Source organism: Vidua chalybeata, chromosome 6 (genome assembly GCF_026979565.1).
Source record: "Vidua chalybeata isolate OUT-0048 chromosome 6, bVidCha1 merged haplotype, whole genome shotgun sequence".
NCBI lineage: Eukaryota > Metazoa > Chordata > Aves > Passeriformes > Viduidae > Vidua > Vidua chalybeata.
In genome coordinates this window covers 29,610,529-29,627,762 of record NC_071535.1, presented here as the reverse complement: position 1 = coordinate 29,627,762, position 17,234 = coordinate 29,610,529, and the positions used below count along the sequence as shown (strand labels likewise).

The 17,234-nt window shown below is 36.1% G+C and overlaps 1 protein-coding gene across 3 annotated transcripts in view; it reads left to right on the top strand.

Moving 5' to 3' along the window:
• DPH6 (diphthamine biosynthesis 6) overlaps window positions 1-17,234 on the top strand; it is a 199,018-nt gene that overhangs the window by 146,466 nt on the left and 35,318 nt on the right. For 2 of the 3 annotated variants that reach the window (XM_053945920.1, XM_053945919.1), the window contains one exon: window positions 12,843-13,248. The exons of the other annotated variant lie outside the window; for it this stretch is intronic. In XM_053945920.1, the coding sequence (XP_053801895.1) occupies window positions 12,843-13,248 (406 nt within the window). The remainder of the gene's footprint in view (window positions 1-12,842; window positions 13,249-17,234) is intronic. 3 annotated transcript variants of the gene reach the window in all.

The following is a 17,234-nucleotide window of genomic DNA, read 5'->3' as shown; positions in this document are numbered from 1 at the left end:
ATTTTCTTTACAGCAGCCCCTGTAGTCCTGTGTTTTGGATTTGTGGCTAATGCTGTGTTGATAGCAGACCAATATTGGCTGTTACTGGACAGTGCCTGCACAGCATCAAGGCTTTCTCCTGCTTTACCCATACCCATACCTGTAGTTGAGACACCAAAGTATTATATTGTATTATATATCATATAGATTCATGCTTGATGATAAAAACTGGAGCAGGTGAGGTTTTTCCTAACTTTTTGGGCAGCCCATTATAGTGCATTTTAAGAAACTGCCTGAATTGCAATCACCTGAGTTTGACTTCTGTAACACTGAACTGGGAGAAAACTGGTCCTGCAAAATCCACGTTCCAAACTGTATGTAGGACATTATTGGTCACTGTAAATGGCTTGAATTAAAATAAAAGACATGTGAAGCCCTAATAGTCATATGCTATGCCTTTTAACCAACCTTGTTTTTCAGTCATACCATATTAAAAAATGAAAGTAACTGACTAGTTTGTTGAAGACAGTATTTGCCTCAAAAATACTCATATACAGAAGATGGAATGTAAATGTTTTTTCCAGTAAAAATTGTGTACTAAAAATTTCATTTTTAAATTTACTAAAAATTCAAAATGAAATTGCTTGCCAGAAATCCAATCATATCCTAAGTTACATCAGAAGAAGTATGGCCAGCAGGTTGAAGGAGATGATTCTTCTGCTCTGCTCTGCTCTGCTCTGGTGAGACCCCCTCTCTCACAGTTTCATGCTGGTGCAATGCCAGCACCCCTATGAAAATACACCTTCCTAAATAAGTGCTGTGAGATGTGATCAGGAACAGAGCAGAGCAGGCCTAAGTTTAATAATAAAGGGAAAAATCTTTATTAAACTACTACTACTATAAAAGACACACACACTAAATCTAGGATGAAGACTCTCTAAAACACTTCTCCTCCCCTCACCTAATTTCTAAAAAAACTACAGTGAGACACTACCCAGGATTCCTGATCAAGTTGCCACCCTTCAGATAATCAATACTCAGTCCATCAAGGGAGAGAGGAGTCTCTCTTGTACCATAGACCCCCCCCAGGAAACACAATTGCCACCTCCTGTGTTTCCATGTCACACATGGCACCGCCCGGAGAAAATCTGTCAGTGTGACACTCTCCTTTCCATGTCACAGTGCTCTCACCACCATGTATGGACAGACTGCCCATAAGGCTCTTTTAAGAATACTTTGCTACGGACCAAAAGAGACAACAGTTCAGCTTCTCATCTTGGGACCACAGTCCCCCCTATTTCTTCCTCCCCTGGGGACAAGGGTCTCAAGAACAGAGATCATCTTCTTCCTGAAGACAGAGGGCATCACTATGCCCTCCTCAGCTTTTTTCTGTTCTCTCCATTCTTGTGTTGGTAGTTGCTGAAGCAGGTCTCTTGGTTTACTACTGTATCCTCCTAAAAATGTACTCTCTGTTGCAAGAGAATTTGGTTCAGTCTATGGTTAACAAGAAAAGTCCAGCTAAAATCTACTCCATCATCTCCTCCCAACTTAAAAATTTCTTCTTCTAACATCTTAGGTCCTGGACTGTCTCTCTTCTACTTCAAATCGAGGAGGAGTAATATTTTATAAATCCTTCATTTCCCAGGAAAGGGTTAAAAGTTTAGACTCCCCGGATGACTGAAATCTCAGCCCAGAATTTCAACCCCCAAGGCTGGGCACTTTCCCCACCCCCCCCCCCTTCTCCTTCTCTTCTGCTGGCAAATCTCCAGGTGCTGTCAGGCTCTCTGTCTTTCCCTCTGTGGCGGGGGGGAGCAAAGGCATCTCCATCTCTCTCCACCCTTCCATCCGCAGGGGGCCTGCCCGATTCCAGTCCTTCAGCCCCCTGGGCCTACCTCGACCAGGCCACATGGCTTCCCCTCCCCTACCCAGCCTGTGCTGGGCAGGGGAGAGTCTGCGCTCTCCGACGACCGGAACCAAAGAGAGCATTCCCCTGGGAGTTCTTGCTTTTAACCCCCTGTGTTCTCAGAGGCGTGTCCATGCCTTCAGTGGTCACTCCAAAGTGCCAGTATCCAAACCTGACCACTGATTGGTTTGACTACCAACTTCCTGAAAAAATTCACTTCTATGCCAAACCATTAAACTCTCATAAAGGACTGTATCCAGCTCTGGAGTCCTCAGCACAGGAAGGACGTGGACCTGTTGAAGCAAGTCCAGAGCTGGACTACCAAACTGATCAGAGGGATGGAGAGCCTCTCCTGTGAGGAAAGGCAGAGAAAATTGGGATTGTTCAGCCTGGAAAAGAGAGGGCTTCAGGGTGACCTAGTTGCAGCCTTAAGGAAAGATGGGGCAAGAGCATGTTTACAAGAGCATGTAGTGACAAGGCAAGAGGAGATGGCTTCTGACTGGAAAAGAGTGGGTTGAGATTAGATATTATTAAATAATTCTTTTCCATGACTGGCAAAGGTTCCCCATGGAATTTGTGGATGCTCTATCCCTAGAGGTCCCTTCAAGGCCTGGCTGAGCAAACTGGTCTAGTGGAAGGTGTCCCTGCCCATGGCAGCGTGTATGGAACTAGATGATCTTCAAGGTCCCAACTCAAGCCATTCTGTGATTTTATGAAATTATTTTTGATTGCACATCTTTATATCATCTTATATAATCAAGGTGGCTACTGCAATGAGGGAGAGCCTGACAGTTAGTGGAAGTTTAGTAGTGCCACCAGAGTTTTCAAATTGTTTTACTTCTGCTTCCTGCAGCATCAAAATTTTCTTCCTTGCATTCTACAAAATCCTAAAAAAATTAGTTAGGTTTGACAAGAGTAACTAGCAGTGCTGTATGGGTACAGATGAACAAATGATGCAATTCGAATGTGTGAGGTGAAAGCTGATATTTGGTTTGAAAACTGGTTTGAGAGCTCATTGTCAAAGTTCAGAAGGAAGCAGACTTTCAAAGAAAAGGTCTTTGCAATCAGTATCCAAAACTCAAATACTATCATAAAATCTGTTATCTGTAATGCCCACAAAGTAGATTTTGACCATTAACTTTGCTCATTTTCTGTCCCATTTGGGTACACACTCGCAAATGATTTTCAACTGAAATTTTTCCATCTTGAACATCCTTACTTCAGTTCAACTCATTTTCCTATATGCTTATTTTTGACACTACACATGAAGAATAAAAACCCTCAGAGTGACAGTCTGTGATCATGTTTCATGTGGCAGACTTCATTTACTTTCAGTTTGTATTACTATCAATTTATGACTTTGTTCCTTAAATACTTTTCCCTTTTTTCCACATTGTAACTGATATATTGAATGATGTATGTTTGAGAGGTATTTCAAGGATCTTAACTTCAGTCATTAACTGGTTACATCTTGGCTCAGGAACCTTTAGTTCATTGAGAGAAAGTTACTATTTTTTAAGCAAATAAAACAGCTTTTCAGTATGTAATTATTTTCTTATCAATTTTATATTTTCATGGCCTTTTGAGCATCTAGCATGTGGTGCTTGAATTTACATTTAGCTCTGCAGGAACTGCTTTAAATATTATTATTAAGAAGGAAGAAATCAAAAATCAAAGTGAATTTTTAGTACAATAGCAAGGTATAAGAAGGTACAATTGCAGCAACAGCAGCCTGGATTAGTGTATAGAACTAACTCACAGCTTGACAGAAAATCCCTGCTGGGGAAGAAATGTAGGGGAACTGGCAGAATTTTGCTACATCTGCTCCCTACTGCTAATAAGCTTTAACCCATTTCATTTTTATTATGCTTGGTGTTTAGATATTTTGCTTCCAAAATTATATCTGTAACTATGAGAGCACATAAAAGGAGGCTCGACAGGTAGGGCTGTTTAAAAATTTAAAACTATCAGCAAGGGATGTTAAAGGCCATAATGAGTAAGATAGTTGCCTTCTCAGTGTGGGATTTTAGAGTTCAGGCACTTCAGTGCTGGTAGAAAGGCTGAGCAGAAGTATTGGGTAAAACTGATTTCATAGCTTGAGTGGCTTGTACAGCCAGAAGGCACCATTAGATTATTTATTCTGACCTGTATATCACAGACCATTACATTTCACCCAGAAATTCCCATTTTGAGCTCTGTGAGTATACTTGCACTAAAATATATCAGACCTTAGGAGTTCCAAATACTTTATGCCACAGGGTGAGAATGAACAGGCTGCACTTCACATGCAGTAGGAAGAGGGTTTGTCAGGTTGGTAAGTACACATGACTATTTCTGCAGAGTAAGGTAAACAAACAAAGACTTGTATGGACTTTACAAAAGTGAAAACCCTTTCTTGACCCCTTTGAATTAGGCAAAAAAGATATAGGTATTCATATTGTATCAGAGCACTTGTATCAGAGTTCTGTTGAAACCATAAACAGTTCTCTAAATAAAATAAAAATTAAAAAAATAAAACCCCCACTCCCTAAGTCAGCTATAATAAACAAAATTTAAGACTTTATCTGCCACATGACACATCAGTGGGAGTAATTAAGAGGGAAAATCAGTTATGTCCATTTTTAAAATTAATAATTATTGTCTAATTCTGCCTTAGTATTAGACCCCTGCAGTCTGTGCTTCTCAGTTTCTCACTCCAGACACTTCCACTGCAGTACTTTGAACATGCTTTTATCTGAATAATCAGTGCTATAACTAATATCTATAGTATCTATAAATGATGGGGAAATAGTATTGTATATTTTCCATTTGATATTATCACATGCTTACCATAACTGATTATAAATTTTAAAATCTTTCTTTTACTCTGGTCATGTCATGATTGTCACATACAATTATGAAATGTATTTTGAAGAGAGACAGAAATGTATAAAATTCATTGAGTAGTTGAAAACTGGATGCTGTGGGGCTGGATGAGACTGCTTTTAGATAATGGGTTAGAACAAGATTGTGATACTTACCTGAGCAATGATGCAAAAATGCAAGTCTCAGTCTTTCAGTAGGAGATGCTTCTCCATTACTGTGCATGCAGAAGCCTGTGTCTGTCTTTCAGCAGGCCAGTTACATTTTCTGGTTTTCTTTCAATTTATTCTAAGAAGAAGTTATTTGAGCTTCCTTTGCAAGAAAAGTTCCAGGTTGTTGAGTCCAGAAGACAGAGGTGTTAGCCTAGTTATTGCAGACTCTGTGTACATTCTTCAGGCTTTCAATTGTTGATTTGTTCTAGAGATTTGTTCAAAGCTGATTATGTCTTCATAGAAATGTGATACTGATTGCTCTTGTTTTGATCCTGTCAGAGCTTCTCAGTTTCTGAAATAAAAGGATGAAAACATAGTGATCCAACAATAGAAAAGAGAAACAAAATTAACAAGCAAATTATATCCTTCTATACTAAATATAATCAAAAGAGAGCTTGTAAGGTTATGTCTTAAATTTCAACAGAACCCTTTTTTCTATAACACAGAAATGATGAAAATTTATACCACTTCATGGCCTCTGTTGACAATCATGGTAAAAGATTGAATGGCAAGTTGTTAAATTATTCTGTTTGAGCAATATAAGCTATAGATCATGTAAAGTTATTGAACTGATTTCTTATGAACTCTCTATTTTCATGAGTTCTATATTTGCTTTGCTTTTTTTTTTTTTTTTTTGTAATGCTTACCTATTCTTCCAGTGGCACGATTCAGAGACAATTCATCATGAAATTTTTGATTCTGCAAGGATTTCAACATATCCTTTATGCACCAGAAAGCTGTCTCAACTTATAAATCAAATTTACTCTATATTTATTGTGGGATTTGCATCCTAAGAGTGTTGTTACTTAATTTTTCTGGTAGTTTCTTCTGACACACTTGGTTGACTACCATAAAATTTTAGCCCATCACCTTGTCTATTCCTAATAATAGCCATCAATATATTGTATAGATTTCAAATTTCCTATACTCCCACTAAAATAACTTGGGATATGGTCATTTCATCCTCCTGCAAAATGCATCTCTGAGAAAAGTTAAGCTGTTATGCTTGGCATGTTAATTGCCAATCATTTCATATCTAATTATTAATTTTGCATCATTACTATAGCTACATGCAGATTTTTTTCAGAATTATAAAGGTGAAAATTTAATTTGTATTTTTTTCTAATGTGTGCAGGCAGAATTATAATCATTATATCAAAAGAATACATTCATTAGAAATCCATTTGAATCACAAAAATTGATTGAAAGCACTCTGAAAAATAGTACTACCTCTAAATTTCTATACTTGAATTTGTTACCCTATATCTGCTTTTCCTTTTTCATGTTTCTGTTTTCTAAAGATAGCTAAAGACTACACAAAAAAGGAATTACTCTCAAAAATGTGCTCTCAGGTGCTGCTACAAAAAATAAAGAACCACTTGGTTTGCTCTAAATTTTCCATGGTTCAGTGGCACCAAAGTAAGTACAGGCTCAGTTTCCCAGTTGACATGGTACAAAATAACTTCTACATGATACAATGATTACTGAACTACCTCCAGCTTTGTCCAACATGTTGAGGAGTGAGTAGAGAGGACAAGAATTTCTGAAGAACTTGTTTCTTTTTATATTTACAGTATTTATTCTATACAAATATTCAGTTTATTAGACTTCATTTTTAGTCTTCCAGTTTTGTGTTAATATCTTTTTGACATACACCAAATAATTTGTTTTATTTCAGAAAGAAATACTAAATGTCTGACTTTCTTATCTTTGTAAGCTTTCCAAAAGGAACATTCTTAGCAATTTTATTATTATAAAACACTGTGGTATTCATTATTTGAATTCAGACGTGTTATACCAGGAATGCATGTGGCCTATTTATTAGACCAACTAGGATGTTGAAAAGAATTGCTTCTATCCTACTTTCTTTAGGAACTGACATTTTTATTCTTATGCAGTTTTCCTAGTGGAATCTTTACTTTTTTAAGTCATAAACCTATTGTTGTAAGAGACTCTAGCAAAGCTCAAAACTGGATCTCAAGAGTTTGATGCACTCTGTTTAATGCAGGCAGTGTAAAAGAAATTTTAAATGTATTATTTAAAAGCACGTTAATCTTGCCACTGTAATGGTGTAATAATGCATACCATATAAGGTTTTCATAAACTCAGCTTCTAAAAGTAACATCACAGTATCTTTCTTTTTGTTCTCCAAGTCACTTCTTTGTAGAGATAGCAATTATGCATTCATCTCTGCCTCTTATAGCCTGATTCCATATTCAGCTGAGAGATGGATAGTCCTTAGTCCTAACTAACACAACAAAAAGAATATTTCTCATTTAGAACAAAGGGAGGATAGTCAAACAAATTTATATAATAAATGTTAAAGGCCAAAATGTGTACGTTTTTCAGTTCAATTAAGCAAAATAGTTAAATACTTATACAATAGACCGAAGGTAGGTTTAACTCATTATTCCTTTGTTTTCATTGTAATTTTAATAGTTCTGCCTTGGATTATTTTTTGTATTACAAAAAAATAATTCTATTTATAAGGTTAGCCCCTTTAAAACAAAACTCTGTGGTTTTTGTAGAACAGCCCTAACAACCCTTACTGCCAAGTGTTTTTCATTTAACTCTGCTCATTCTATTGGATTCTGGTTTGGTTTGTAGCAGTATTGTAAATACATCAGGCATTCATTAGTGTGAGAGTATTTTGTGGTTCTCTGAATATGCACAATGAAAATTAGGTGAATCTTTATTAAGAACTGAGTCACAGAAAATGCAAGGATTTGGTAGTACTGTGAACCAGTGTGATAATTTCTTGTACAAGTGCAATGCTCAGGAGAGTACTATGCATGCAGCAGTTCAGATAACACTTTTGTACTTATGTAGGGTTAATTACAAGTTTAGGAACCCACTGACAACCCCTGTTGTTCACCTTGCTTCTTGGGATATGAAAGAGCTATACCTGAAGTAAACACATTGATAAAAGTGTTAGCTAAGGAATGATTCTACCAATCTGCCTTTTCACTTCAGTTTAGGCAGAAATACAAAGTCCAGGAAGTTCCCATTCTTGTTTCTCATTATTAGATACTTTACTAAATTGTATGTTGCTTAATAACTGTACTACTATGGCCTTCAACAAGTATTCAGTCAAGCCTTTTGACCCTTTCTATTTCTAACCAAACATCTGTACACTTCTGCAGATTGGGATTGAGCATCCATCACAGAACTGCTTTAGAGGAGTTAACACAGAACAGTCTGTCTGGATGGCTCCAGTGTAAGGCAGCTCCAAACCCTCGTTCCTCTGGCATTTGCCTAAAGCAGACAAGCCTTCTGCTTGGCAATGTCTGGGACTGTTGTGTTTTAGGTGTCCATGCTATCTCTATCAGTTAAGACAGAAATGAAGAAATGTCCCTCTAAAAGTAGTGTTACAGTTCTGTATGTGATTCTCCTTTTGGAAAAAGAAGAGGAACCTTTTTTCTTCAGAAGGAGTAACCACATTTAACTCCCTCTTCTTACAGCCCAATATTCTGGTGCCAGTACCTCTGCTGAAGAAGCTTAGGCTCTCAAAGCTGTTACCTGCAATCATCTGCTTGACTTGGTGTTCATAATTCATCTATAAAATCAGTCTGGAATATCACAGATGAACATAAAATCCCTTTAGAATCATGGAAATGTTGGAAGAGACTAATTGTGAAAAATCTGTGAGTCCGTACAAGAAATCCCAGTTCTGTACCAAACGCACCACTAGTATCAGCATAAGTGCTTATTGAAGAATGGAACAATCACCATCATGGTGTAGACCTTGCTTGGTATTTTGACTCCAAACAGTAGCCCTAAGCAGAAGTGAATAGTAAAACCAGTAAAAGCATAAATCTACTGTAATAGTCTCCTAACCTCAAACTATTTTAATTCATATTTAAGTTGATCAAATACATTTTGTTATATAAATCATAATCTTTACATAAATTAGTAACATATAAATTTAAAATTATCTAGGAATTTTGTCTCTTTTATAATGCTCACTGAATCTATGTTCTAAAAACTCATTCAGGCTCTCCTTGAAGCCCTGTAAAGTTCTTGCAACCAGGGCATTCTTGATCAAGGAGTTGTAAGTGTCACCCACCATCGTTCATTTTGAAACCATGCTCATACTAATGTCATTTGATGGTCCATAGCTCTTAGTACAGAATAACAAGTGTGCAAAATCAGTTCTTATCCCTATCCACTCTCTTTATGTCATGTATGACTTCATAAGCCTCTGTCTTCTCATTAAGAAGGCTGCAGAACATTTCCAATTGGACCTCCAGAGCTTTTGATCATGCTTGTCCTCCTCTGAATATATTTTGGATCTAGTATTCCCTTTTTCAGTTGAGAGATCCAGAGCTGTTTATCTTACTCAAGATGTTGGTGAATTGTGAATTTTTACAGTGGCATAAAGTTACCCACTTTGTCTTCTTTCTTTACTTGTTTTCTTAACTGCTGTCAGCTTCTGTGATTCTGTATTAACCAGTCCATGAAGACTTTCCAAGATGTCACTTAGCTTAGCATGGCAGTTTTTTCAGTGTTTACAATAGAAGTAGAGTCACTTTCTCAGTCATACTTAAATGTACTCTGTACCTTTGGTTTTCCTGTGAGTTATTGAAATATGCATTGTATTGCCAGAAGAATATCAGTATTTTCCTCGAGGTGGGAAAAGTCTTTTGTTGAGTTATGGGGTTTTTGTAAAGTGATGTGTTTAAAAAATGTTTGTAGTCCTTCTCTGGATATGGCATGATATAGATACAATGCATATATGGAATTATATAGATACAATGCATGTATTTAGAAAAATCTGCCTCTTGGCTTCCTTTTTCAAATTTTCTGGATCTCAATCTTTTGCATCTTTGATAAATTAAGTAGCGAGTGATCCTGTTGGCAAAGGGAAGACATGAAACATGTCTTGAGGACAGTCTAATGTGAGATTCAGTTGGAGCTAAATAACTTGTCTTACCAAATCTTTGTCCAAAATTTTGGGATCTACCATTTCCTAGCATGACAGAATTGGAGTTCTGTCACAGTGTGGTCTCTGAGATGATCCAGTTCACGTCCATTCCTGAAAAAAGTCATTATTGTAGAACCATTTATTTTCAGAGTGTGTCTCCTGCATGCGGAACAGATGTTACTTGCTGTCCTTCTCCAGCCCTCTTTAAATCAGACCATGTAAAAGTATAGCACATAAATAGCATCTTTCTCCATAAATCTCAGCAGTCAGCCATTGAACCTTTAGATCTCCTTATTTTCCCCTATGACATTCAAACTTCTCTTAGTGCAGAGAGCTACCTTGTAGTATATGTTCCTTGAAAGGATTAAATCCAATAGAAAGGCTAACAAATGGAAATTAGAAACTTCAACACGCTTTTCCCATGCAATGAAAATCATTTGGAAACTGATAGCTAGAAAAAAGGGTTTAAAGGACAAATATGACAAAGATGACAACTACACCTACAGATTAATGACATTCATAAAGATTTGTAAAATTCAGGTAATGCATACTTTTAAGGAATCACTGCTTTCCAACAGCATTTGCCCCAACAGATTTCTTGTCTTTCAACAAGAATCTTAGAGCTTCCCAATAAATATTTGATAGTTTTTTCTCAAAAATTATAACCCAAGCTATATGATCTTCTACCTCATTTTTTTCTGATCGGGACTCTGAAGCTGTAGAATAAAGACTAGACCAAAACCTGTGCTTCTTTATGGAACAGTCTAGCAGTATCCTTGGGCAAGAACTCTAAAAACAAGTTTTTATTCAAAGTCCCACAGCTGTCTGCCAGAAGTGATGAATCTCATTGATGAGAATGCAGAATCAATTGTAAAAACAATTTAGCCAATAAAATAATTCATCTTTATTTTCACTCTTAATTCTTACTTATACTGTTTTAGCATCATATAATTTCTTAGCAGACTTTATGTATTCATCCTCATTTACTAGATAGGCTATTATAAAGCTATTCAGTTCTTTAAGAAAATTGTAAGTTTCTGAAAGGTAAATCGAAATGCAGCATCCAAGTATAACACAAATGTCAGTGATTTCTTGAAAATAAGTCAGAAGAGGTCACTGTTAGAAGAATTTCTATATGATTCTGTAGCCACTGATGAAAGATTATTAGTCCCTACTAACTCTATCATTTGTGCTTTGTGCAAACTCTGAAGTTAAAGGTTATGAGTGTTATGGTACCATACAGGTGCACCATGAGTAGTCTTTCACACAGAATGATTCTCATTTGTTAAATTTGGAAATGTACTTTCTCCTGGCCTTAATTTTCATGTAGTTCTTCATATTCTAAATGACAGCTGAAGGCAAGCAGAAATAGCAAGTAATTGATTTAACAACCTAAGACAAGTACAGGGAAGTAGAAAAGTTTGTCTTAGTGCTTTATGTGACCTGAGAGAGCTTCTTTAGACTGTTTTTTTCTAACCAGTACCTCAGCACCTTGGGCCAGCAAAATGGCCTTTAAGCCTGAATGAGCATGACTTTTTTTTTTCTCAGTGCAAAGCTCCAGTATTTCATCTTTTCAAACTGTTTTACAGTACTCAGAGCAGAATTATATTGACAAGGTTAGAATTCATCTCCTAGAGGAGAATACTGTGCTCCTGTTAAGTGCTAATATAACATTTATGTGTAGCTACCTTAATAACAGCCCTGGCCAGCCTAATGAAAGTACTGAAAGCAAACAGTACTCCATGAGATTTTATTATGACTGAAGTGATTGCAATTTGAGACAAATTGTCCCTATTTCTGTTACCATATCAAAACCAGAAATGCTAAAGCAATTGCTACATGTTTGGCATAGAATTGCACTCCACTATCATTAATATAGAAGTAAGTACATTTTTCATGTAAACAGCTCACAAGGGTCAAGAATCAAAGATATTCTGTGCAAAATTCTTGTCAATAATTTTGTGAGTGAATTTTGAAATAAAGTGCCTGGAATGTGTCATTATTTCTTCCACTCGAAGTTGAGAGCAAGTGGTTGAAAATTGAGCTTGTGAATTGAAGGTACTGTGAGTTCTATGTCCTTATCGACTTCGACAAAATGACAGGTTTGCCTTGTTATTATTTTTTCCTTTCAGAGCTCACGCAATGGACAGTATTAACAGTATATACTGGAATGTAAGCAAAAAGCAAACTGGCATACAAAAAAAATTATTATCTGTGTACAGAAGATGGTATAAGTAACTAATATTAAAAATTGCTAATATACTGTCTCCTCATAAAAATTGCGGGAAAAGTAAGGAAAAAACTAATCCACTGGTCAAAAAAATTCCAGCTGCTCAGCTATTAGAAAGCTATTTAAAATCATCTGAAGAAAAGGAACTCATTTACTCAGATGTAGCTGACCAAGTTAGCTAATTACACATTCTGGTTGATGTGAAAGCAATTTAAATATATGTTCTCAATGAGCTCTGCTATTTAAAAAACACATTCTATCTTCTAAGAGGGTTTGGACAGGGTAATTGTGTTCTTTAGAACTATCTGAACTATATTTTTGCTGTATCTGAACTGAATCTTTCATACTCCAACTTTTAAAATAAAACTTATGTTATTTACTGATTCATTTCTGTAGTTTTGGTAGTTCCTACCATTTTTTTATTCTTCAAAAACCTTTGGTACAAACAAAAATCACCATATACAAAATGACTTCTCTTGGCTGAAGAATGAGTGAAAAATAAATTATGATCAGATTTTTTTTAAATGGTACAGGCATAGTAATGGTTTGAGATTGCAAAGAGATACTGTCAGATAAATTCATAATTGCTCAAGATGACTTTTCAATAAGGAAAGTTGAGGGGAAAAAGCAGTTTCCATGAAATAACTGTACTTTTTTAATATTTTAACTGAATATGAGCAACATTGATTTCTACAACTCTGTAATATGGACAATATTTTGTTTACCTTTTAGGCTGAAGATTCAGAGATGTATCATGATGAAACTGCAGTATGTGGGTTGCTTGCTGTGGTTGTAATATCTCACCTACCCAGAGATGCTGCCATTGAATGGCATGTTGTTGCAGTAGTTGATAATCCACTCCAAAGGAAACATTTTGCAATGAAGATGTTGTCAGAGGGGTTCCAAATTGAGTGTGAATCTGTGGAGTCTAGTTCTGCATCTTGTGCATCAATCTCGATACGCCTGAGCTTGGTTTCATCATTTACTTCTCACTTTGGTTTAGATGGACCTCTTCATGACTTAGTTGCTATGTTTAAACAAGCTGTCGAGAAACTTTCAGAAGACTACAGTGCCAGTCCTTTGTCCTTCAGAGCTTTCTTCAAGGAGCATGTCTTTGATGCTGAAACACTACAAAAAGGTAAGACTTAACCATGACAGGAACCAGGTGTAATACTGGTACTTCTTGTTTACTTCTACATCAGATTTCATTGGAAAAGAAAAAATTTTAGAGGAGTGCTTTAAGGATAGGTGGCCAAGAAGGCCAATAGCATCCGGGCCTGTATCAGCATTAGTGTGACCAACAGGAAGAGGACAGTGATTGTCTACCTATACTCCCCACTGGTGAGGCCACACCTCAAGTCCTGTGTTCAGTTTTGGGGCCCTCACTGCAAATGAGACACTGAAGTGCTGGAGCATGTCACTGAAGTGCTGGAGAAGCACAACAGAGCTGGTGAAGGGTCTAGAGAGTAAGTTATATGAGGGCAGGCTGAGGGAACTGGAGGGTTTTAGCCTAGAGAAAAAGAGGCTCAGAGGAGACCCTACCAGTCTCTACAACTGCCTGAAAGGAGCTGGTATCCAGGGTGGGTTAAACTCTTCTCCCAAGTAACAAGTGACAAAACAAGAGGAAAGAGCCTCAAGTTGCACTAAGGGAGGCTGAGTTTGAATATTAGGAATAATTTCTTCACCAAAAAGGTTATCAAGCATTGGAACAGGCTGCCCAGGGAAGTGGTGGAGTCACCACCCCAGCAGTACTTGAAAGATGTGTAGCAGACTTGATGCTTAGGGACATGGCTTAGTGGTAGACCTGGCAGTGTTAGATTTACAGCTGGACTCAATGATCTTGGAAGCCTTTTCCAACTCAAATAATTCTACAGTTCTACAATTAAAATAGATTTTTCCTTTTTCTGGCTACCAGGCATGTTCCTCATATTGAAAGGCTCTGTTCTTGGACTTCCTGAAATCTAAACAGGATAAAGTCCTGGATTACTTTAGTTCTAATCTCACATCTGATTTTGAGTAGGAAGTTGGATTATATGATTTTGCTATAGTCTGAGTTATCCTGTGATTCCATGAAAGAGAAATCCATCCACGTTAGAATTCAGTATAGAGAGAATGAATCCTTTGCTTCAAAATGTTTGAACAGTTGTGCATTTGGTAGCCTCTTTTTGTCACAGAGTAGAACCATGTTCAAATAACCAATTTCTGTCTTGTAGCAGGAACTCTTTTGAGAATAAATAATGAAATATTAATGTTTTAAAATAAGGACATGGTGTTGTATCCTCTGGAATAGAGGGTTTCTGGTTTTGAACATGGGCTGATTTCTAACTAACTTATTTAAATAGAACTTGCTATACAGACAAATTTGTTGGGTTTTCCCCCAATGTTTATTTTTTTAGAATCTCATTCCCTTACCAAGTAAAGAGAACACAGAGCAATAAATGTAATATTACAACTGCAGTTTATATCTTATGTTGTAGATCAGCATTTTGGGCTATGCTTTATTTGGGATAACTAACATTTTGCAAGAGCACAAAAGCTTATTTTATCTGTCAAACCTACAAAACTGGTAGACGATACTTGTATTGAAATCAGTAAGAACTTTGTTATCAATTTAAGAAGAAACAAAATCAGATCCTTAGTCTATATTTATCTCAAACATGCATGCACTTTAAAAATCCTTGCAGACCACAACTGATCCATATTAATTAGCTGACATAAATGTTAGCCCTCTAATATTCTACTGTCCTATTTTTTTTTCTTAACCTCCAGCACTTTTTGAAGAAAATTCAACTTGACATTGTTTAATAGATTTAAAGTACAGGAATTGAAAGCTATAAAAATGTGGCATAGAATAAGCATATTTAATCCAGGAAGCAAGGAATGAACATATAGTCTGACAGAATGTTGTTGTTTTTACTACATCTTGTTTAAGAGCTAAAAGGAAACCTGATGAAACATGTTTCTGGCATGGGATTAACATTACTGTTTCGCCTGCTTTCTTTCTGATATTTCTCAGACCATAGAATAGTTACTTCCAAACAAATTTCATTTGCTTTTAAAAGATATTTCTCAATATAATGTATTAATTGTGAGCATAAAAATTTGATTCAGTTCCATTCATTTTATACTACCAATAGCATAGACATTGAAAGATTTGTGTGATTGTCATATATTCATTCTTGTTGTGTTCAGATCTCTGCACTGTCATAATAATTCCTGTCATTATACCAATTTTATCATTATCCCCACTGGTAAGAAATACATGCTTGCAAATCTGTAGAATATATAGAATACATTAAATTTACAAGGAGCACTAATTCACTGATGAAGAATTAAAAAATAAAATTTTTCTTCGTAGGAAAAATTTCTAGAAAGTTCATGCAGTGGAAGAAAAAGTGTGATATATATTCAAGAATAATTTCTCAGATTAAAGTGGTTGTTGCTGAAGTGTGCCTTGCTGATAATTTCTATCTGATAGAAGACTATTTATATATATATATATATATATATGTATATATATGTATATATATTCTTTTTCTGGTTTAAAATCAGAAGTCCAATTATTAATATGTTGTTAAGACACAGGACATATTCAAGTGTACTGGTAATATGTGTTCTTGGAGCTTTGTAAGACATGCAGTCTCCAGTGAAGCATCATTAGCTTTCAAAACAATGCAGCATATTAGTGAACGATGTCCTTGACTGTCTTTTGCACTAGTAGTATAATTCTACTTCTCATAATTTAAAATATACTATCACAAATATATTAACTGTCAGTTAAAAAAGTGTTGTGTGAGGTGTCCAATTTGTTCCCATTAATTTCAGTATCCCATTGAGAGTGTCCATAAGCAAGATGGCAAAAGTCTGTGTTTTATCTTCTCTGTTAATATTGGCAGTCTTTAATTTTGACAGGCAAGCCTACTGCAACTCTTTGTGTCCTTTAGTGTGTTTCCCAGTTTTAATAAACCAGAGATAGTATCAGGTCTTTCTTTTGAATCCCAAGATATTTTAACCTTTCTATAAGATCAGATCAAGGTATTAGAGATTGTTAAGTTCTGATAATAATAGCTCCTTCCATTTTCCAATCCAGCTTTTTCAGCTTATTCCTGTTCTTTGAATAGCTCATATTTGAATGAGGCAGATCCCCAAGAGGGAACAGTAGTGGTTTCCACAGTAGCAGTGGCTATGTCTTGTCAGCTCTGAGGATGGCCAAAACTTCCTCATACCTTTTTCTGTAGATTTGTTCTAAGATATTTTGAGTATTTGGGTGTCTCAATGGTGATTTCCCCTACCTCCAAAGGTTACTTTCAGTTACAGAGTAGGTCTAGGTGAGTGACAAAATTTACTTACACTACTGACTTTCAAACAGAGAATACCATTTTATTGGGACAGAGGATAAAGCAGAAAAGTAGTGATCTTCATTTGTAAATCTGCAGACCTAATACGCAGACTTTTAAAAAATTTTGTTTCCTTGATGTGGCTGCCAGAAAGCAAATTATATTAAGAGACCAGTTTTTCAATTGCCATTTATTAATTCAGCTCAGATAGTAGAGGTTGCTAACCATCTGTATGAGGATCCTTTAGTGACAACGTTTGATCTCTGACTTGTGTTAGACATTGTTAATCCCACAAGTAGATCTGTCCTTTTGGGTCTTCATCTGCCAGCAGATACATTTTCTGCTGAAGAAAAATAATACTAATAATGTAGCAGGGAATAATAGACACTTTTTTTCAAATATCTTCAATGTGAAACACATAAGACATGTATACATGTCTTATAGAGAGAATGAATCCTTTGCTTCAAAGTGTTTGAACAGTTGTGCATTTGGTAGCCTCTTTTTGTCACAGAGTAGAGCCATGTTCAAATAACCGATTTCTGTCTTGTAGCAGGAACTCTTCTGAGAATAAAGACATGTATCTGTATAAGATACATATATAAGACATGTATCTGTATATATGTATATATACATATATAAGACATGTATCTGTAATAGAAAAGGTAGAAATTATGATGCTCAGAAATCAAGAAAGATGGTTACAGAGATAGTTGTTTCAGTTTAGTGGATTTCAGGAGGACTTCCATCATGTCATAAGATTAGTAAATAGTCTTCAATAAGTCTTGTA